The sequence below is a fragment of the Podarcis filfolensis genome (assembly GCF_964270895.1).
Source record: "Podarcis filfolensis genome assembly, chromosome: 1".
Taxonomy (NCBI): Eukaryota; Metazoa; Chordata; class Lepidosauria; order Squamata; family Lacertidae; genus Podarcis; species Podarcis filfolensis.
This window is the reverse complement of record NC_139604.1, coordinates 76,703,280-76,717,103: the sequence shown is the minus strand read 5'-3', so window position 1 is coordinate 76,717,103 and position 13,824 is coordinate 76,703,280. Positions and strand designations below refer to the sequence as shown.

The window sequence follows — 13,824 nt, the reverse complement described above, 5'->3', positions numbered from 1 at the left end:
TATCAGCCAATCACCCATTCCCACCACCCTTCTGAGTAATACCCCTCCACACCCTCTCACTATATATAAGGGTCTGGTGACTTCTGTTTCAGTGTATCTGAAGAAGTGTGCATGCACACGAAAGCTCATACCAGTAACAAACTTAGTTATACGTAGTTATGGTTGAGTAGTTGTACTTGGGTCTGGTTTGCAGACTTCCTGTGGACATCTGGTGGCCACTGTGAGAACAGAGTGCTGGAATAGATGGTCCTTTGGCTTGTTCCAGCAGGGTACTTCTTATGTTCACTACTTGTGGATAAGATTGTGTATCAGAATGCATATCCCATTGTGAGTACTACAGTGGTGACAGACAACCATGCTTTGATACATCTTACAATGTGCGCTCTGCTACTTTTCTCCAACTCTCCTAAGCTGCAGAAATTTGTACATCCAGCTGCCAGTATTTTCACCAGCAGAAAATAAACCAGATGAAATTGGATAAAAAGGAAAGTTTGAGGATAGTTGCCTGTATCAATGGAAAACCAATTGTTGTGGTTGTTAATTCTCTGCCCTTCGCCCTAAGGCCCCAGGGTTGGTTATACCAATTAAAACACAATATTACAAAGAGCTCAAAACAATTTATAGTCACATAATAAGGTGGGTCTTAAGAATATACATCTCAAATGTCAGAAGCCAAAGTAAAGTGGTATGTCTTCAACATTTGCCAAAAGCCATATAACGGACATGTCAGATGTTAGTCATTGGACTTAGTGAGTTATTATTATTATCAACATTAATTTCATTTCTATACTGATTCATATTTTTAAGGGAAAAAATCTCAAATCTCAACCCACATTAAAACATCAAATTAAACAACCCAGAATAAAACATTACTGAAGACAGTAAAAGTTAAAGTATATATTAAAAATAACATAATTAACAGGGAACTAAAATATTACCTTCAAGATTTCAAAATAAGGCATTACAAAGGAGGTCAACTACAGAATCTACATTTAATGCAGCAAAGTTGACTAAAAAAGGGAAGTAAAATATAAAATGCACATTTAAAACATTGTCATTAACAAGAGAATAAAGTATTATTGTAAGCATAGAACATATTTGCTGGTGTTGCTGCCAGTTCTGCCAACGGTGGTTCATGGAGGGCAGCGGCTGTGGAAGCTCAGGCTTGATGTCCTGAGTCTCCATTGGGTTTGACAAAGCTAACTTTTCTGTAAGGAGACTGTTGTTGAGAGCAGCCTCAGGGCATTTCCTCAGCCAATATCACTTGGTCTGTTACTAAAACCAGACTCTTATTCAGGTATGTTACCAGTTCACTAAGATTGCTTCTGAAGCTCTTATTCTGGGCTTTGGGTGCCATTGCAGCTGCAGGGCAGACGGTGTCACTTTGGCTTAAGTTCTGCTCCTTCTTCTTCTCCCCCACTGCCTGCTTCAATGCCTTCTTCTTCTCCCCCACTGTCTGCTTCAGTGATCCGAGGCTTGCCGTGTTTGTAGGAGGGACCAGCAGCAGTGGGGGCAGGAAAGGGCAAGTGGGTGATGGTTGTGGCAAAGGATTTGGGAAAGCAGGAAGGGCAGCCGAAGTGAGAAGCAACTGCATCCCTTGTTGATGTAGAATGTATGAGTCAGACTGAGATTCTGCCATAAGGCAGAAACTGCTCTTCTTAAATACCCTGTTCTAAGGTTTTCATATTGTTTACACACTCTGTTTACTAAACAGCATTATCATATATGCAAATTCTAAATGTGTTTGAAAAATAATTTGTTTCAGACTGTCAGATGCCTTATGAATGTCTTATCAAGTATCCTAGTTTAAGTAAAAGTGGCATGTTTTCCATTAATGCATTTATCAAAATTCTGCAGCTATTCACTCTGGGTTAAGAAAATCTCCTTTCTGTTGAGAATGTGAAGTGTATATTTATTTCTTGATATTTTTTAAATAGCTGAATTCCAACAAATGTTAATTACTTGATTTTGTATATCTCTGTCTATTGCTAAGAGCCTTTTAAAGAAAGAGGTGTTCATACATAAATATTGAATAAGCAAAGAGTTTCAACTTCAGATTTGACTTAACGTGCCGCACATATGAAATTCAGCCTCCTGCTTCCTTGTTCTGCTGAACTGGACTACACTTGCTTCACCTCCACAGTTTATTCTTTTTAATATTTCTGATGACAGAAATCTTTCTTATCCATAAGACCATTGTGAGATTTCCCCCCACCTCCAGTCTCTCTTAATCTTTGCTGCACCACTTCTTCCCTTATGCCTGCTCTGTCTTCTTTCCTTTAAAAGCCCTGCCCCTTTGCTTCTGTAATTCATGGTGGTTGTTTTAGCTCAATTTCTAAGCATGCTATTTTCCCAGACCCTGGGACTCTGTCTTACATCCTGCCAATAATATGTCATTTCTGGGCTTTGTGTAAGATTTCTCTCAGTCAAGTGGATATTTTAATTTTCTCAGGGAAATTGCATTTTGAGGCAATACTGAGGTACTAGACATACCAAAGTTTCCCAGTGCCTGAAATAAAGCTCCTATGCAGCCTTATAGCTAGAGCAGAACTTCCACCTGCCCGTTGCAAGAAGAGGTCCTCTAACTGTCAGAGCAGCCACTCTTTTTCTTTCAGAAAACTGTTGGGAAGTCTTTCCTTATTGGTGTACCCCCATTTTGTAAGGGGTCCCCTGAAAAGTACTATCCTGGTTTGGTTGAAATGACTGAAAACCCCTAAACTGTTCAGCAAGTTGGGTGAAGATGTTCTAAGCCTTACTGACATAGATCTTCCCTCAAGCCTAGCCATGGGGGATGGGGGGGAGAATGAGATTTAGATTTACTTTCGAAACCTAAAGAAGCTTGGGAAGGGTCTTTAGAACGTGGTCAATAGCTTAATGACTATACAGTCTTAGTGCATGGGGAATATTTTAATGACAAATTCCGGAGAAATGTCCTTTCTGACCAAAGAACTCAAATGTCAAAGTATATTCAAAGTTTCTTTAGGAAAAGAAAGAATCATGCACTTCAATATAATAAAAGAGAGATAATCTTACTTAACTATTTACCTTTAACCTCTTTGAGCAGAGTCTTGGATTTCAGAGTATGTGTACAGTTCCTTTCAGAAAAGAGGTATAAGACCTTGCAGAGCATCTTTGGTTACCTGACTTGGGTGGGTCTTAGGAGACAAAGGGACCAGGGCAGGGGTGGGGTGGGAAACCACTAACCTGCAGGCCATCCTTCGCCCATCAATGATTCAGATTTTCCTCAAAGCATGCTCACCTACCCGACACCTGTGACATCTGGTGTGGGGCAGGTAAAGACAAAGCTGTCAATGCGTAATCAGGAACCTTAAACTGTGCTCCCAATTGTTCACTGGCAATGGAAAATCAGGCTTTGGCTCTACTATCAGGTGATGAGTGGTAGACCTGAAGCCTCAAGTGATTTAAAGCCCCGTGCAAGCCCCATGGCAGCCAATAAGGTAGAGAATTGTGAAGATGATGGCCACAGTCAGTAATCAGGAAGGCCATCCCAGATACAGCAACTGATACTGAGCTGATGTCACAGTCAAGGAGTCTGAAAAGGGAAATGGGAAGCATCCATGATTGGAAAGTAGAGACCATGGTTTGGCTGTGAAAGCACAGCACTCTGCTTATTGAAGTGCTGCCTGGGCAGCCCAGAATTTCAGATACTTAGAAGGGCATTAGGTGATGACTGGCAAGAAGGAAGAAGCCTTCAGCTGAAGCACCTAGTACTTCAAGTGACTTAGCTGCTGCTGGAACTAAAAGGTGTTGTTTTGGGTACCTGCAGTGTTCAACACTCATTGCCTTCTGTAATGGCCCTTTTTATTGATATCTGACAAGATGAAAAAAATTAACAGACAGTATGAGCTTCCCAATAGATCAGTGGAGCTATGCCAGCTTGCAACACTGAATACTGATGCTCCAGTATTGTCTTTCTATTTTTGTTAACATCTGCTTCCTTTTTTTATGGGAAGGTCAAGTTTGTGTGAGTGATGGCTATCAAATGATAAGCTGAACACTTGATAAGCATACTTTCATTGATGTGCTGATAAGGCTGTCTGTGAGAGCAGAGACATGATAGCCATTTCATTCAGTTATCCTGTGATAAACATGGTTGTTTGAATTGGCCTTATAGTATTTCAGATGCATGGGGAATATAGCTCTCTTTGGATGGCTGGTTTCCAGTTATTGTTGCAGTAAAGAACAAAATGTCAAGAGAATGAAAGCTGCCAGAATGCAAATATTAATGAAGTACCTCCACATCAGATGAATGCCGTCATCTACTATGCCATACTAAGCTATGTACTATGATGCAGTGATTCTCACTGAAAAGCTTTAGCCCCAGTGACTCCTTGTCATTACAGCAAACTAGCTTATGCAGATGGAAGTTAGTGATATGTGAAGGATCATTATGCTGTGTCAAGTTTCATTTTAAAGACCATAAGTAGAACATTTTTTATAAGAAAAGCAAACTACATCACCATTGCAGGGAAAGACATAAATCATGTATTTTTATCACCTCAAAAGACCACCAGAAGACAAGCTCTAATATTTCAAATGCGACAAGCAATCTACTCACATGAATCACAATTTGAGTTCCATTATAGCCAAAGTGATGTGTACCACATTGTGGTTTATGGATAGTGCTGTTACAATGTTGCAGTTTTTAAAAAAAAAATCCTGGGCATTTAAACTTGTGTATTTTTATAGATAAATGAAATAGCAACCATTACTTTATATCCTTTGATCTGAACATATCTTAGCAAAATTATTTTACTAGCAGAAAGTATTGGGGAAAGGAAATGATGTTTGTTTTAAAAGTTATACTTTTATTTATTTATTTGGAAACCAATTCTATACAACCTAAAATCAACAATTAAATTACATTCACAAAATTTATTAAAAAAAACAGTGAGTCAGATATCAACAAAGCTGGATCACCCCTCTTGGAAAGCCTGTTTAAAGAGCTCAGTTTCAAGCAAGCACCCAAATAGATGCCGCCTCATGTTCATGGGAAGTGCGTTCCAGAGGGCTGGTGCCACCACACTTGAAGCCCTGATCTTGATAGACAGAAGATAAACGTCGAAAGCTGATATTAACACCTGAGTTGGAAGAAGATGGTCTTTCAGATATTTGGGGCCTAAGTTGTTTAGGGCTTTAAACACTATTGTGAGTTCATTGAACTGGACTTGGAAAAGAACTGGCAACTAATGCAGCTGTTTTAAAGTGGGTTATATGATGAGGGACTTTCCAGGCATCATGGCACCCAGATGCTTGGTTGGTGAACCCCATTCCAAATCTCTATATAAAGTGCACTGCAGGAATCTGTTGTAGAGGTTACCAATTCTCGGACTGTCATAACTAAACTATCCCAAACCAGGAACTTTATACCTTAGTTGTCACCTCTGTTGAAGCAGGCAGAAGCAGGCATTCCCAGCCACTGAAATCAGTTGGGCATTCAGTGACAGATAGGGATTCTTGAGCACATTCAACCCATACTAGCAACCCCATCCAACACAGATAACTGACCTGTTTCTTAGACCTGGAAACAGTTCACCCAAAGAGCCAATGATAAAATACCATTGAAAGGGCATGATGATGAAAGAGAAGAATGTGTGAAGAACTGAAGCTGAAAATTTTAGATCCAAGCAGCAAATGGTTTTAGACCACTGTTTTTGCACAACTGTTCCCATAACCCCTGACCACTGGTCCTGCTGGCTAGGGATGATGGGGGTTGTAGTCCAAAAACAGCTGGAGACCCATGTTTGGGAAACGTTGATTTATACCATTGTATTCCATTTAGCCCAATACTTCCTTGCCAAGGTCAATGGAACTTGCATTATAATAACCATGCTTCAGATTCTGCACAATTTTTTTAAAGAATGGGCACCTGCAGCTCCGTGGAAGAATTGCTTCAGCAGGTTGCCACCGTTAGTACTAGCCATTCACTGTATTTGTCTGCATCTCATTCTGCCCCACAGTATGGTGGGGTTGTGCTACTCACCTGACCTCCTTCTGGCTGAGTCATTGCAGCATACCAGAAGTGGGAGGTTGGTGCAGTGGCACCAGCAGAGCCAATCCGGTGCTCCTGCTTGTTTGTCTGCACTACACTGATGTAGCTGCCTTGCTCTTCTCCATCCCAGGGTGCTTCAGTGGCTTGGATAGAATGGTGCTGACTGCTGATAGCCTGGACTATGTCACCAAAATCCAGCGGGCAAAAAAGCCTAAATATTGACAAAAGGCTACTTTTATGGACCACCATTTTTTACCTTTAAGCAGCCTGTAAATTTGCCTGTAGCTCTTTCTGCCCCATTCCTGTAGGGAGGAAAGCGTGGAACCTGAGATGGGAGTTAGCAGCTGCAAGGAGCTAGAAGAGAATGTCATACATGCTCCCATGGCAGTGGACCTTATTTGAAATCAGAGGTGTACATAAATAAAGGAAGACAATGCCGCACAGAAACTATTCAAAGCTGTAGATTTTTACCCTTATTGCTATCGAAATTTTAATGTAAATTTCACTGATATTTTTAATGAATAGTGGCATGTGAATATTTTATGAATAAAAATAAACTAAGAAACTTTCCCTTTTTTACTAAAAGAAGATGCTAGTTAAATCCATAACATTCAATGTTTTTTCAGCACTCCCCCCTTTTTACTGACATGGCTCATGTCTTTCAAATTCATTGTTGAAGCTTCAGACAAACATGGAACCTTGTCAGGTTAATTTTTAGATGGATATCTTACTAGTTCTGACATATTTCCTATCTCTCTTCCTTTACATTTATGATTCAGTATTATACATGATTAAACAAAGCCCTTTCAAAGGAATGAAATAAAAGCCTGCATTGTTTTTTAAAAGATAGCAAGCAAAGAAGTGCAAGCCTGTACTTAAAGGCAAGTGTGCCTCATATGGCTGCAGAGCACTATGGTTTGATAGAGAGAGTGACTCTTTTTCCTTGCCATTTGTCTTTCAGGCTTTGACAGTCCCCCCATTTTTCAAGGGGATTATCATTCAGAAATAGCAAAAGCAAGGGGACTTGATCGCTCAAGGTATTTGTATCCCATCTTTTGCCTTCAAGCCATCATTTCAGATTCAGTCCAGACCACTCACTGATCAAAAGTCCCTGTCAGTTGACAGCTGCTTGGTGACCAGTGCAAAGTGATTTCGTTAGTTGCTCAAGCTTCCTACTTACTGTATTGATGTCTATAGGATAGTGGTGCTCATGACAGCTGGTCTACTTGGCACTCAGCACACAAATACAGGATTGCATCAGCATGGAGGCAAAGCCCCTTTCATCATTTCTACTGACATGTAGTAGAACAAAGAACAATGAAGCTAGTTCTGTTGTCCTTGTTTTACCTATTCAGACTCACATGAACTCTGTCAGACTTTCAGGGATATCTGTATTCACTCCAACCAACTAGAAAAAGGTAAGAGGTAAGAGGACAGTATTTCCTTAACACCGATACTGGAATAATAAGAAATGTAAAACTGAAATGACTCATGCAAATGCAGTTTATGTACCAGGAAGATCAAGCACAGCTGGACAATAAACTCATTTTTAAAGCAAAAGCCATCTGCATCCCAAATATTGCCTTTAGGTAAATCCTAATGCAGGGGTTCTTAAGCTTCATCGCCACCTGTCCAAACCTGCCCCAAGTGTAACTGAAATAAAACAGAGGCAGATGGTGCCCCTTGCACATAACAGTTTTGTCCCTGATGGGGTGAGCAGATCAAAGGAGAATAGTAGGAGCCGGTCTATCCACAATATGCTTTAAGGTACCTATGGGAAAGGGATCCAAGAGAAGAAGAAAAACACCTGTGAATAATAGAATTTCCCCCATAATCGTAGCAATGCTCTGCAGCCTTTCTAGACTATATCATACCTACTCCCAACTTTGGCAACTTTATCTTCTTCAGTAATTTGAATGAGGTCACGTGTGCATATTATTAAGAAAAGGGAGACTTTGTATTCTGTTTGCTGCAAAACCTATTATATTTGGAATGAGACGTAGGGCATATGACTGATAAGAGGGATAAGTAATACTCCCCTTGGATTTTTTTCTAGAGTCCTTCCGCTGATATAAGAATCAATCCAGACAACATTTTGTCTGATGAGGATTCTTAATGGTTGTCTCATATTTCGATGTAAGTGAAATTTATTTGACAACTCAGAATGATACTGTACTGTTACAGGCACGTTGTTTTGTTGTGTACCATAAAGCTTTCTGGGATTTTGTATTGTCTGATAAATAATGGTGAATAGGTAAGTGCTTAATGGGGAGTGATGAGTATCTAGCATGCGAATCATGTGCATCCACCCAGTGGCGTAGCGTGGGTTGTCAGCACCCGGGGCAAGGCAAGTAATTTGCGCCCCCTAACCCGTGGATTTGCGCCCCCTAACCCGTGGATTTGCGCCCCCTAACCCGTGGATTTGCCCTAACCCCAGATGTTGCACCCGGTGCGGCCGGCCCCCCCTGCACCCCCCACGCTACGCCACTGCATCCACCCAGATTGGAACTGGGACAGAAGCTATTTGATAGTTTTGTCTGAATCTAGTGTGTTTCAAAAGGAACTGAAGGGGGAAGCAGTTTGCAGGTTTTGAGGCTTGATTAGAGAGCTGGCTTGGGTTCTAGCTGCATCGTTTTGGTGTCTCTATTCTACCTACACATATAACCAGGTGTATCAAGAAAGTGCCATCTGCCTTCATAAGTGTCTTGGGTCACAATGCTTTCACAGCTTGACTGGATGGATCTAGCAAGAGGCCACATCTATGATACAGAAAGTAATCTCTCCTCTGGCAGAATAGAGCTAGGGCCATAGTGGGAAAGGGTTTCCCCAGCATACTCGAGCTACATTTTCTCCAATCATTCATGTTCTGAAAGAGATTATTCATTAAAAATGGAGAAGTAGTTTGCAGAAACATAAAAAGTACTAATTGTACTAACTCAGGTTATTACTCAGGCTACTTGTCCCCAAGGCTGTCCTCCAAAGTAGGCCAACCTTATAAAAGGTGATGTTAAATATCAACTTCTTGAGGAAATAAGTTCACAGGCCTTTTATTGAAATCAATGTGCTGAAAGAATACATGTCTAATTTGTAATTGACTAATTTAACCTTTCTCTTTAACGCTTCACAATTTTGGAATACTCCAATTGATGAGTAATTACATTTAGGAGTGGTGGTCAGGAGGAATGCCTACAAAGTTAATGGCAGAATTAACAGAAATGTGGATATATGTTGGATATTTTTATATAGTTCTTTCATATTTCAGTGTTGTATTGCTGAAGATGTGCAACTGTGCAGCTGAATGCAATCTCATGGGGTGTTTTTTCCCCCTCAGATATTGATGAGTGTGCTGCTAAGATGCATTATTGTCATGCCAACACAGTGTGTGTTAACCTACCTGGATCATATCGCTGTGATTGTGTCCCAGGATATATCCGCGTTGATGATTTCTCATGTACAGGTAAGCTCTAAATATGATCGCAGTAACACCATGAGACTTTGTTAATATCCAATGGTGTTCATTTGGAAAGAATGAAATATTCTTCATGTTGTATGAAGGGAATAGATTTATTCCTTGAGGGAAAATACATCCTTGAAAGTTGAAGAAATGTTTTCTGAGAGAGGGGGATAAAGTTTTCCTATATTTATATAAAAAGGTAAGAATTTAAAATCCAATTGTTTAGACTTTTCTATAGTGGTGACACCTCATTACATGGTTCTTCAGTATATACACAGGTTATTTCTCTTCTTCGTAAATGCTAAATTTACTGTCGGGGAAGTGGGAGAAGAGAGTTCTTGGACTGAGCCAGTTTCTGCTGCTGCTTCTCATCCCACCCTCCAGTAGAGAACGGGAGCAGAGGAATATGTTATGGGGTACCAGGTCCTGGTGTGGGGTACAGAAGCCTTTTTGCATTTGTGATGGAGGTGGCTGGTACATGGAGCATATGTCATGTGATTATTTATTTACACGTACTGCAAAACTGACCTAAGTATTTGTTTGAATAGCCATTAAGGGAATAATTTTGCCTGTTAATTGTTGAGTTAATATTTGCTTATTTCTTAAAGAAGAATTGAACAATATGAAACAAATACAATAGCTTTAGACATAAAAGTCAGTAATTTTTAATCTATCAGTAAAAAGCAGTAATGAGAAGTCTTAGGAGAGCATTAGTGTTTTAAACTAATATCTGCAGGTGGTTTGTTGGAAGATTAGGAAGAAAAATAATATGTATTTCCCCTAGAATTTGAGAAAACCTTGTTCTTGCCAGTACCTGAGAAGATAACTCCTGACAGTTGTCTTAGGAAGGCTTGGAGGACTTTTAAGTTTTATTTCTTTTGTTTTGGGGCAGTGAAATAAAATTAGCATTTAAAAGGGCTGCCTCTCTTTTCACCTGGAAATATGGTCAATACAAAAAACAATATGTGAGTGATTATTCCGGAATCCGTCATGTTCTGAATATATACAATCCATAGGGCAAGGTATTAGAGAATAAACAGGGGCTTGGTATGGAACAAAAAGATAAACATAAAAAATAGTGTCTTCAAGGAATGAGGATTAAGAATTGGATATATAACAACCTTGGATCTATTCAGGATTACAGATATGTACAGATAACTCACAACTTGCACAGGGATTATGTTCTGGGGATTGCATGTACTGTAAAGCTGAAATTGTGTATTGCCTTCCCTACTTTTCTTAAGCCAGTGGGCTCCAGCAGTGCTGGAGGGGGTGCCAAGATTTGGGACAAAGTGAGCACAGAAGCCAGGGGTGAGGCTGGTGCAGCATACCCGGGTGATGTAGGGGGGGTCGAAGAGGAATGCTGGGAGGTGACAGCACTGAGACCGTCTCTGGGATAGAACTCCTTATCTGTAACTTTGTTCCCCCCGCCCCAAGGTCCAAAAACAGTCCATCCCAGCCCACTTGGCCTCTCAACAAGCAGCTCCTCTGAATTCCCTCCCAGCTCCTTCCTGATCTGACCAACCTCTCTGCAATGTGTATTCAGGATTTATGAGAATAAATTTGAGAGGCATAATGGCTTTCACCCATTGCAAAAGCTTGCTTCTTTACTCCTGCCTACTGCTTCCTAACAGTTACCAATTTATATTATGACTTTTACTCCTTGACCCTTGGGGTAACTAAGCTTTCTTCATAACTTTTCACAAGGGGCATCCTTAAAGTATTATATATAAATATATACACATGTGTGTGTGTGTTTGTTTCTGTTGTATCAGAACTTTCATGTACACGCAGTCTATTTTTATTCCTAAATATTTTTTTTACTACTGACTTTTCATTTTTGAAGAACTACATCTGTCTTTAGAGATTAATTTTATAGCTCATCATTCAAGTGTATTTTGGTGTGCTTTTGTGCTACAGTGAATTGCTTCTAACCTTCATTTCCCTGTTGCATCTGTTATATGAATTCGCTAGATTGTCTTTGGTAGGCAATAAAGAAATCTCTAGATTCTCATATCTATAAAAGAATGAGTTTCATATGGAGAGTAGAACAAGTGTAGACTGACCTGGCACAATTTTAACAAATGGTCTGTGAAAAAATAAACAGTGATTTGCCAAAGGTCTCCCTGGAGCTACAAAGACATCTGAAAGCTTTATATAATTGCATTTTCAGTACAGATCCAATAGTGGGTATTAAAACCCTTTCATGCTTTTGTGAACTGTCTTTGTATAGTGGGAAAGGGCTATTTATTCAAACTGGTATGTTCTCAGTTTGTCTCAACCTGATCACACAATAAAGGCTTTTCTTAGTTTCAAGTATGTACATTTTCTCTAATTTGGAAAAGACCGAAATTTTCTAATTGAGTCCTTTGTGTTTTGTCAGAATGCAATTGATTATAATTCACCTAAGACTGCAGTGTAATTTAAGAAATTCATTGTGGGTATGTATTTATCCACTGTTCTCAGTTGGGAAAAAGCATTACTAAGTAGAGATGTATCCCCTTTGTGGTGGTTTGGTGCAGAAAGAGGGAACAATTGAGTTTCAGCCAGGTGACCTGTTTAGGCACCTTTCAGGGTGATGGGCTGGCCCTGAGGCTTGCAATCTGTGTGGTGGAGTCCTGGGATGGGATAGCCCATCCACCTGGGACTATGGGGCCTTGGGCGGTTGTGTGTCTATGTGATACAGCAAGACCTACCTACACACCTTCACAGCATAGCCCACGGAAAGTGTTAGCTGGTACAGCCCTACCTCCATTTCCTTCAGACAGGGTGTAGTGCAAGCTTTTGCTTTCTGAATGACCTTTTTTCAATAAATTTGGAAAAGGACTTTTGCCTTTCTTGTATTTTGTGCCTTTTGCCGGGAAGCTGAACCAGTGCCTGACCCCGTAATCGCCTACCAGTTTACCTTTTGGCTTTCTGTCTGTGTCACGGTAAAGTGACATAGAGTGGGGTAGTCCAGTAAATAAGGAAAGGTGATCCTCCTCCTTGTATCCCTTCTGGGGACTGTTCCCGGAAAAGGAGGTGGTGGCAGCTTACTAGTGTTTGGCTCATGTTTTGCAACCCCTTTGCCTGCCTATACCTCTGCCTGCCAGGTCTTGCCGAAGCTTGGAGGACTGGTTGGGGGAGGGGATAGCTCGCGTGAATGCTACACAGGGGTTTGGTTGCTTAGTGCCTGCAGTTTTACCTTAGAGTTTGCTCCCAACTGATAGTTGTTTCCCTCTGCAGGTGTTTTCATTGGTTTAAACTTAAATAAAGTGGCCTTAGTTCAACTCAGCCTGTGCATCTGACTCTATTCAGCCTTCAGGTTGCATACAACCTTCCTGTGTAGGGCACACTGAATTTTTCAACTTTCAAATTCCAAAAATCATCTGCACAGATTGCTTCTGCTGAAAACAGGTAGACCATAGACCATTTTAGGGGCTGAAACTTAATTTTTGCAAATTAATTTGGTGGAGGACCTTAAAAGTATGTTTTTGCATGTAAGGAATTCAAATCTATTACTGGACAACATTTAGCTTGGTAATTACGTTTGCTGAAGAAGCAGATAAACTGCTTTTGGAAAACCAAAGAATTTTAATTTTACCTTCTGAAAATGATAATGATAATAATAATGAATAAAAAATAATATTAATATATAATGTAACTGCAAGTATTTGACATTCATTTTTAATGATGTCTGTGCGATTTTACACACATTTTACTTACCAAGCAAAACTAAATTATATAATTTTAACAAAAATATCTTTTAGACACCTTCTTTAGCAGCTCTCATTTATCCCTTTCCTCTCCCCAGCGGACTGTACAGGGTGCTGACTGTCGGTCCTTTTGAGAACCCCAAAGCCACTTCCCGTCTCCCTACTCAGAGCAGTGAATTGTTTGCTTTTTAAAAGAAGAGCTGAATAAGCATTTAAGTGGAAAAATGTATAAGGCATCCTAAAACATTTTTTTAAAGTAGTCTAAAGCCTGACTTCCTCAACACTGGAACTAGGTTTGTGCATAATTACAGACCCAAAGGTGTTCTCATCCTACAGCAGAAAAAGGCAAATAAACTCTTCTAGGTAAGCACTTTTATTAAAGTTTTAAATGTCTTGCATGTGGTGGTTTTATTCTGCAATAGTAGGCTGCAATAATGCAACAAGAATGAAATTTTCAGAAACTCATTAGCTGTATCCAAAGTTGTTACTCTCTTTCACAGAAACAGCTGTTACTATTTTAGGGGAAGAGCACTGAGTGTGAAATGTAATTGCAAATCCAATAAAAATTCCTCTGTTTTCTTAAATTCTTGTGCAAGAGTCCGCAAACTCATTCTCATGACCTTTTAAAAAATATATCCAATAGAGTGTATATGGCACTGGTT

General features: G+C 40.0%; 1 protein-coding gene across 4 annotated transcripts in view; it reads left to right on the top strand.

Annotated features, from left to right (window-relative positions):
- The window catches only part of NELL1 (neural EGFL like 1), a 374,882-nt gene that overhangs the window by 208,822 nt on the left and 152,236 nt on the right, over positions 1–13,824 (top strand). For 3 of the 4 annotated variants that reach the window (XM_083598460.1, XM_083598463.1, XM_083598462.1), the window contains exon 13: positions 9,345–9,470. The exons of the other annotated variant lie outside the window; for it this stretch is intronic. In XM_083598460.1, coding sequence (XP_083454586.1) covers positions 9,345–9,470 — 126 coding nt within the window. The remainder of the gene's footprint in view (positions 1–9,344; positions 9,471–13,824) is intronic. 4 annotated transcript variants of the gene reach the window in all.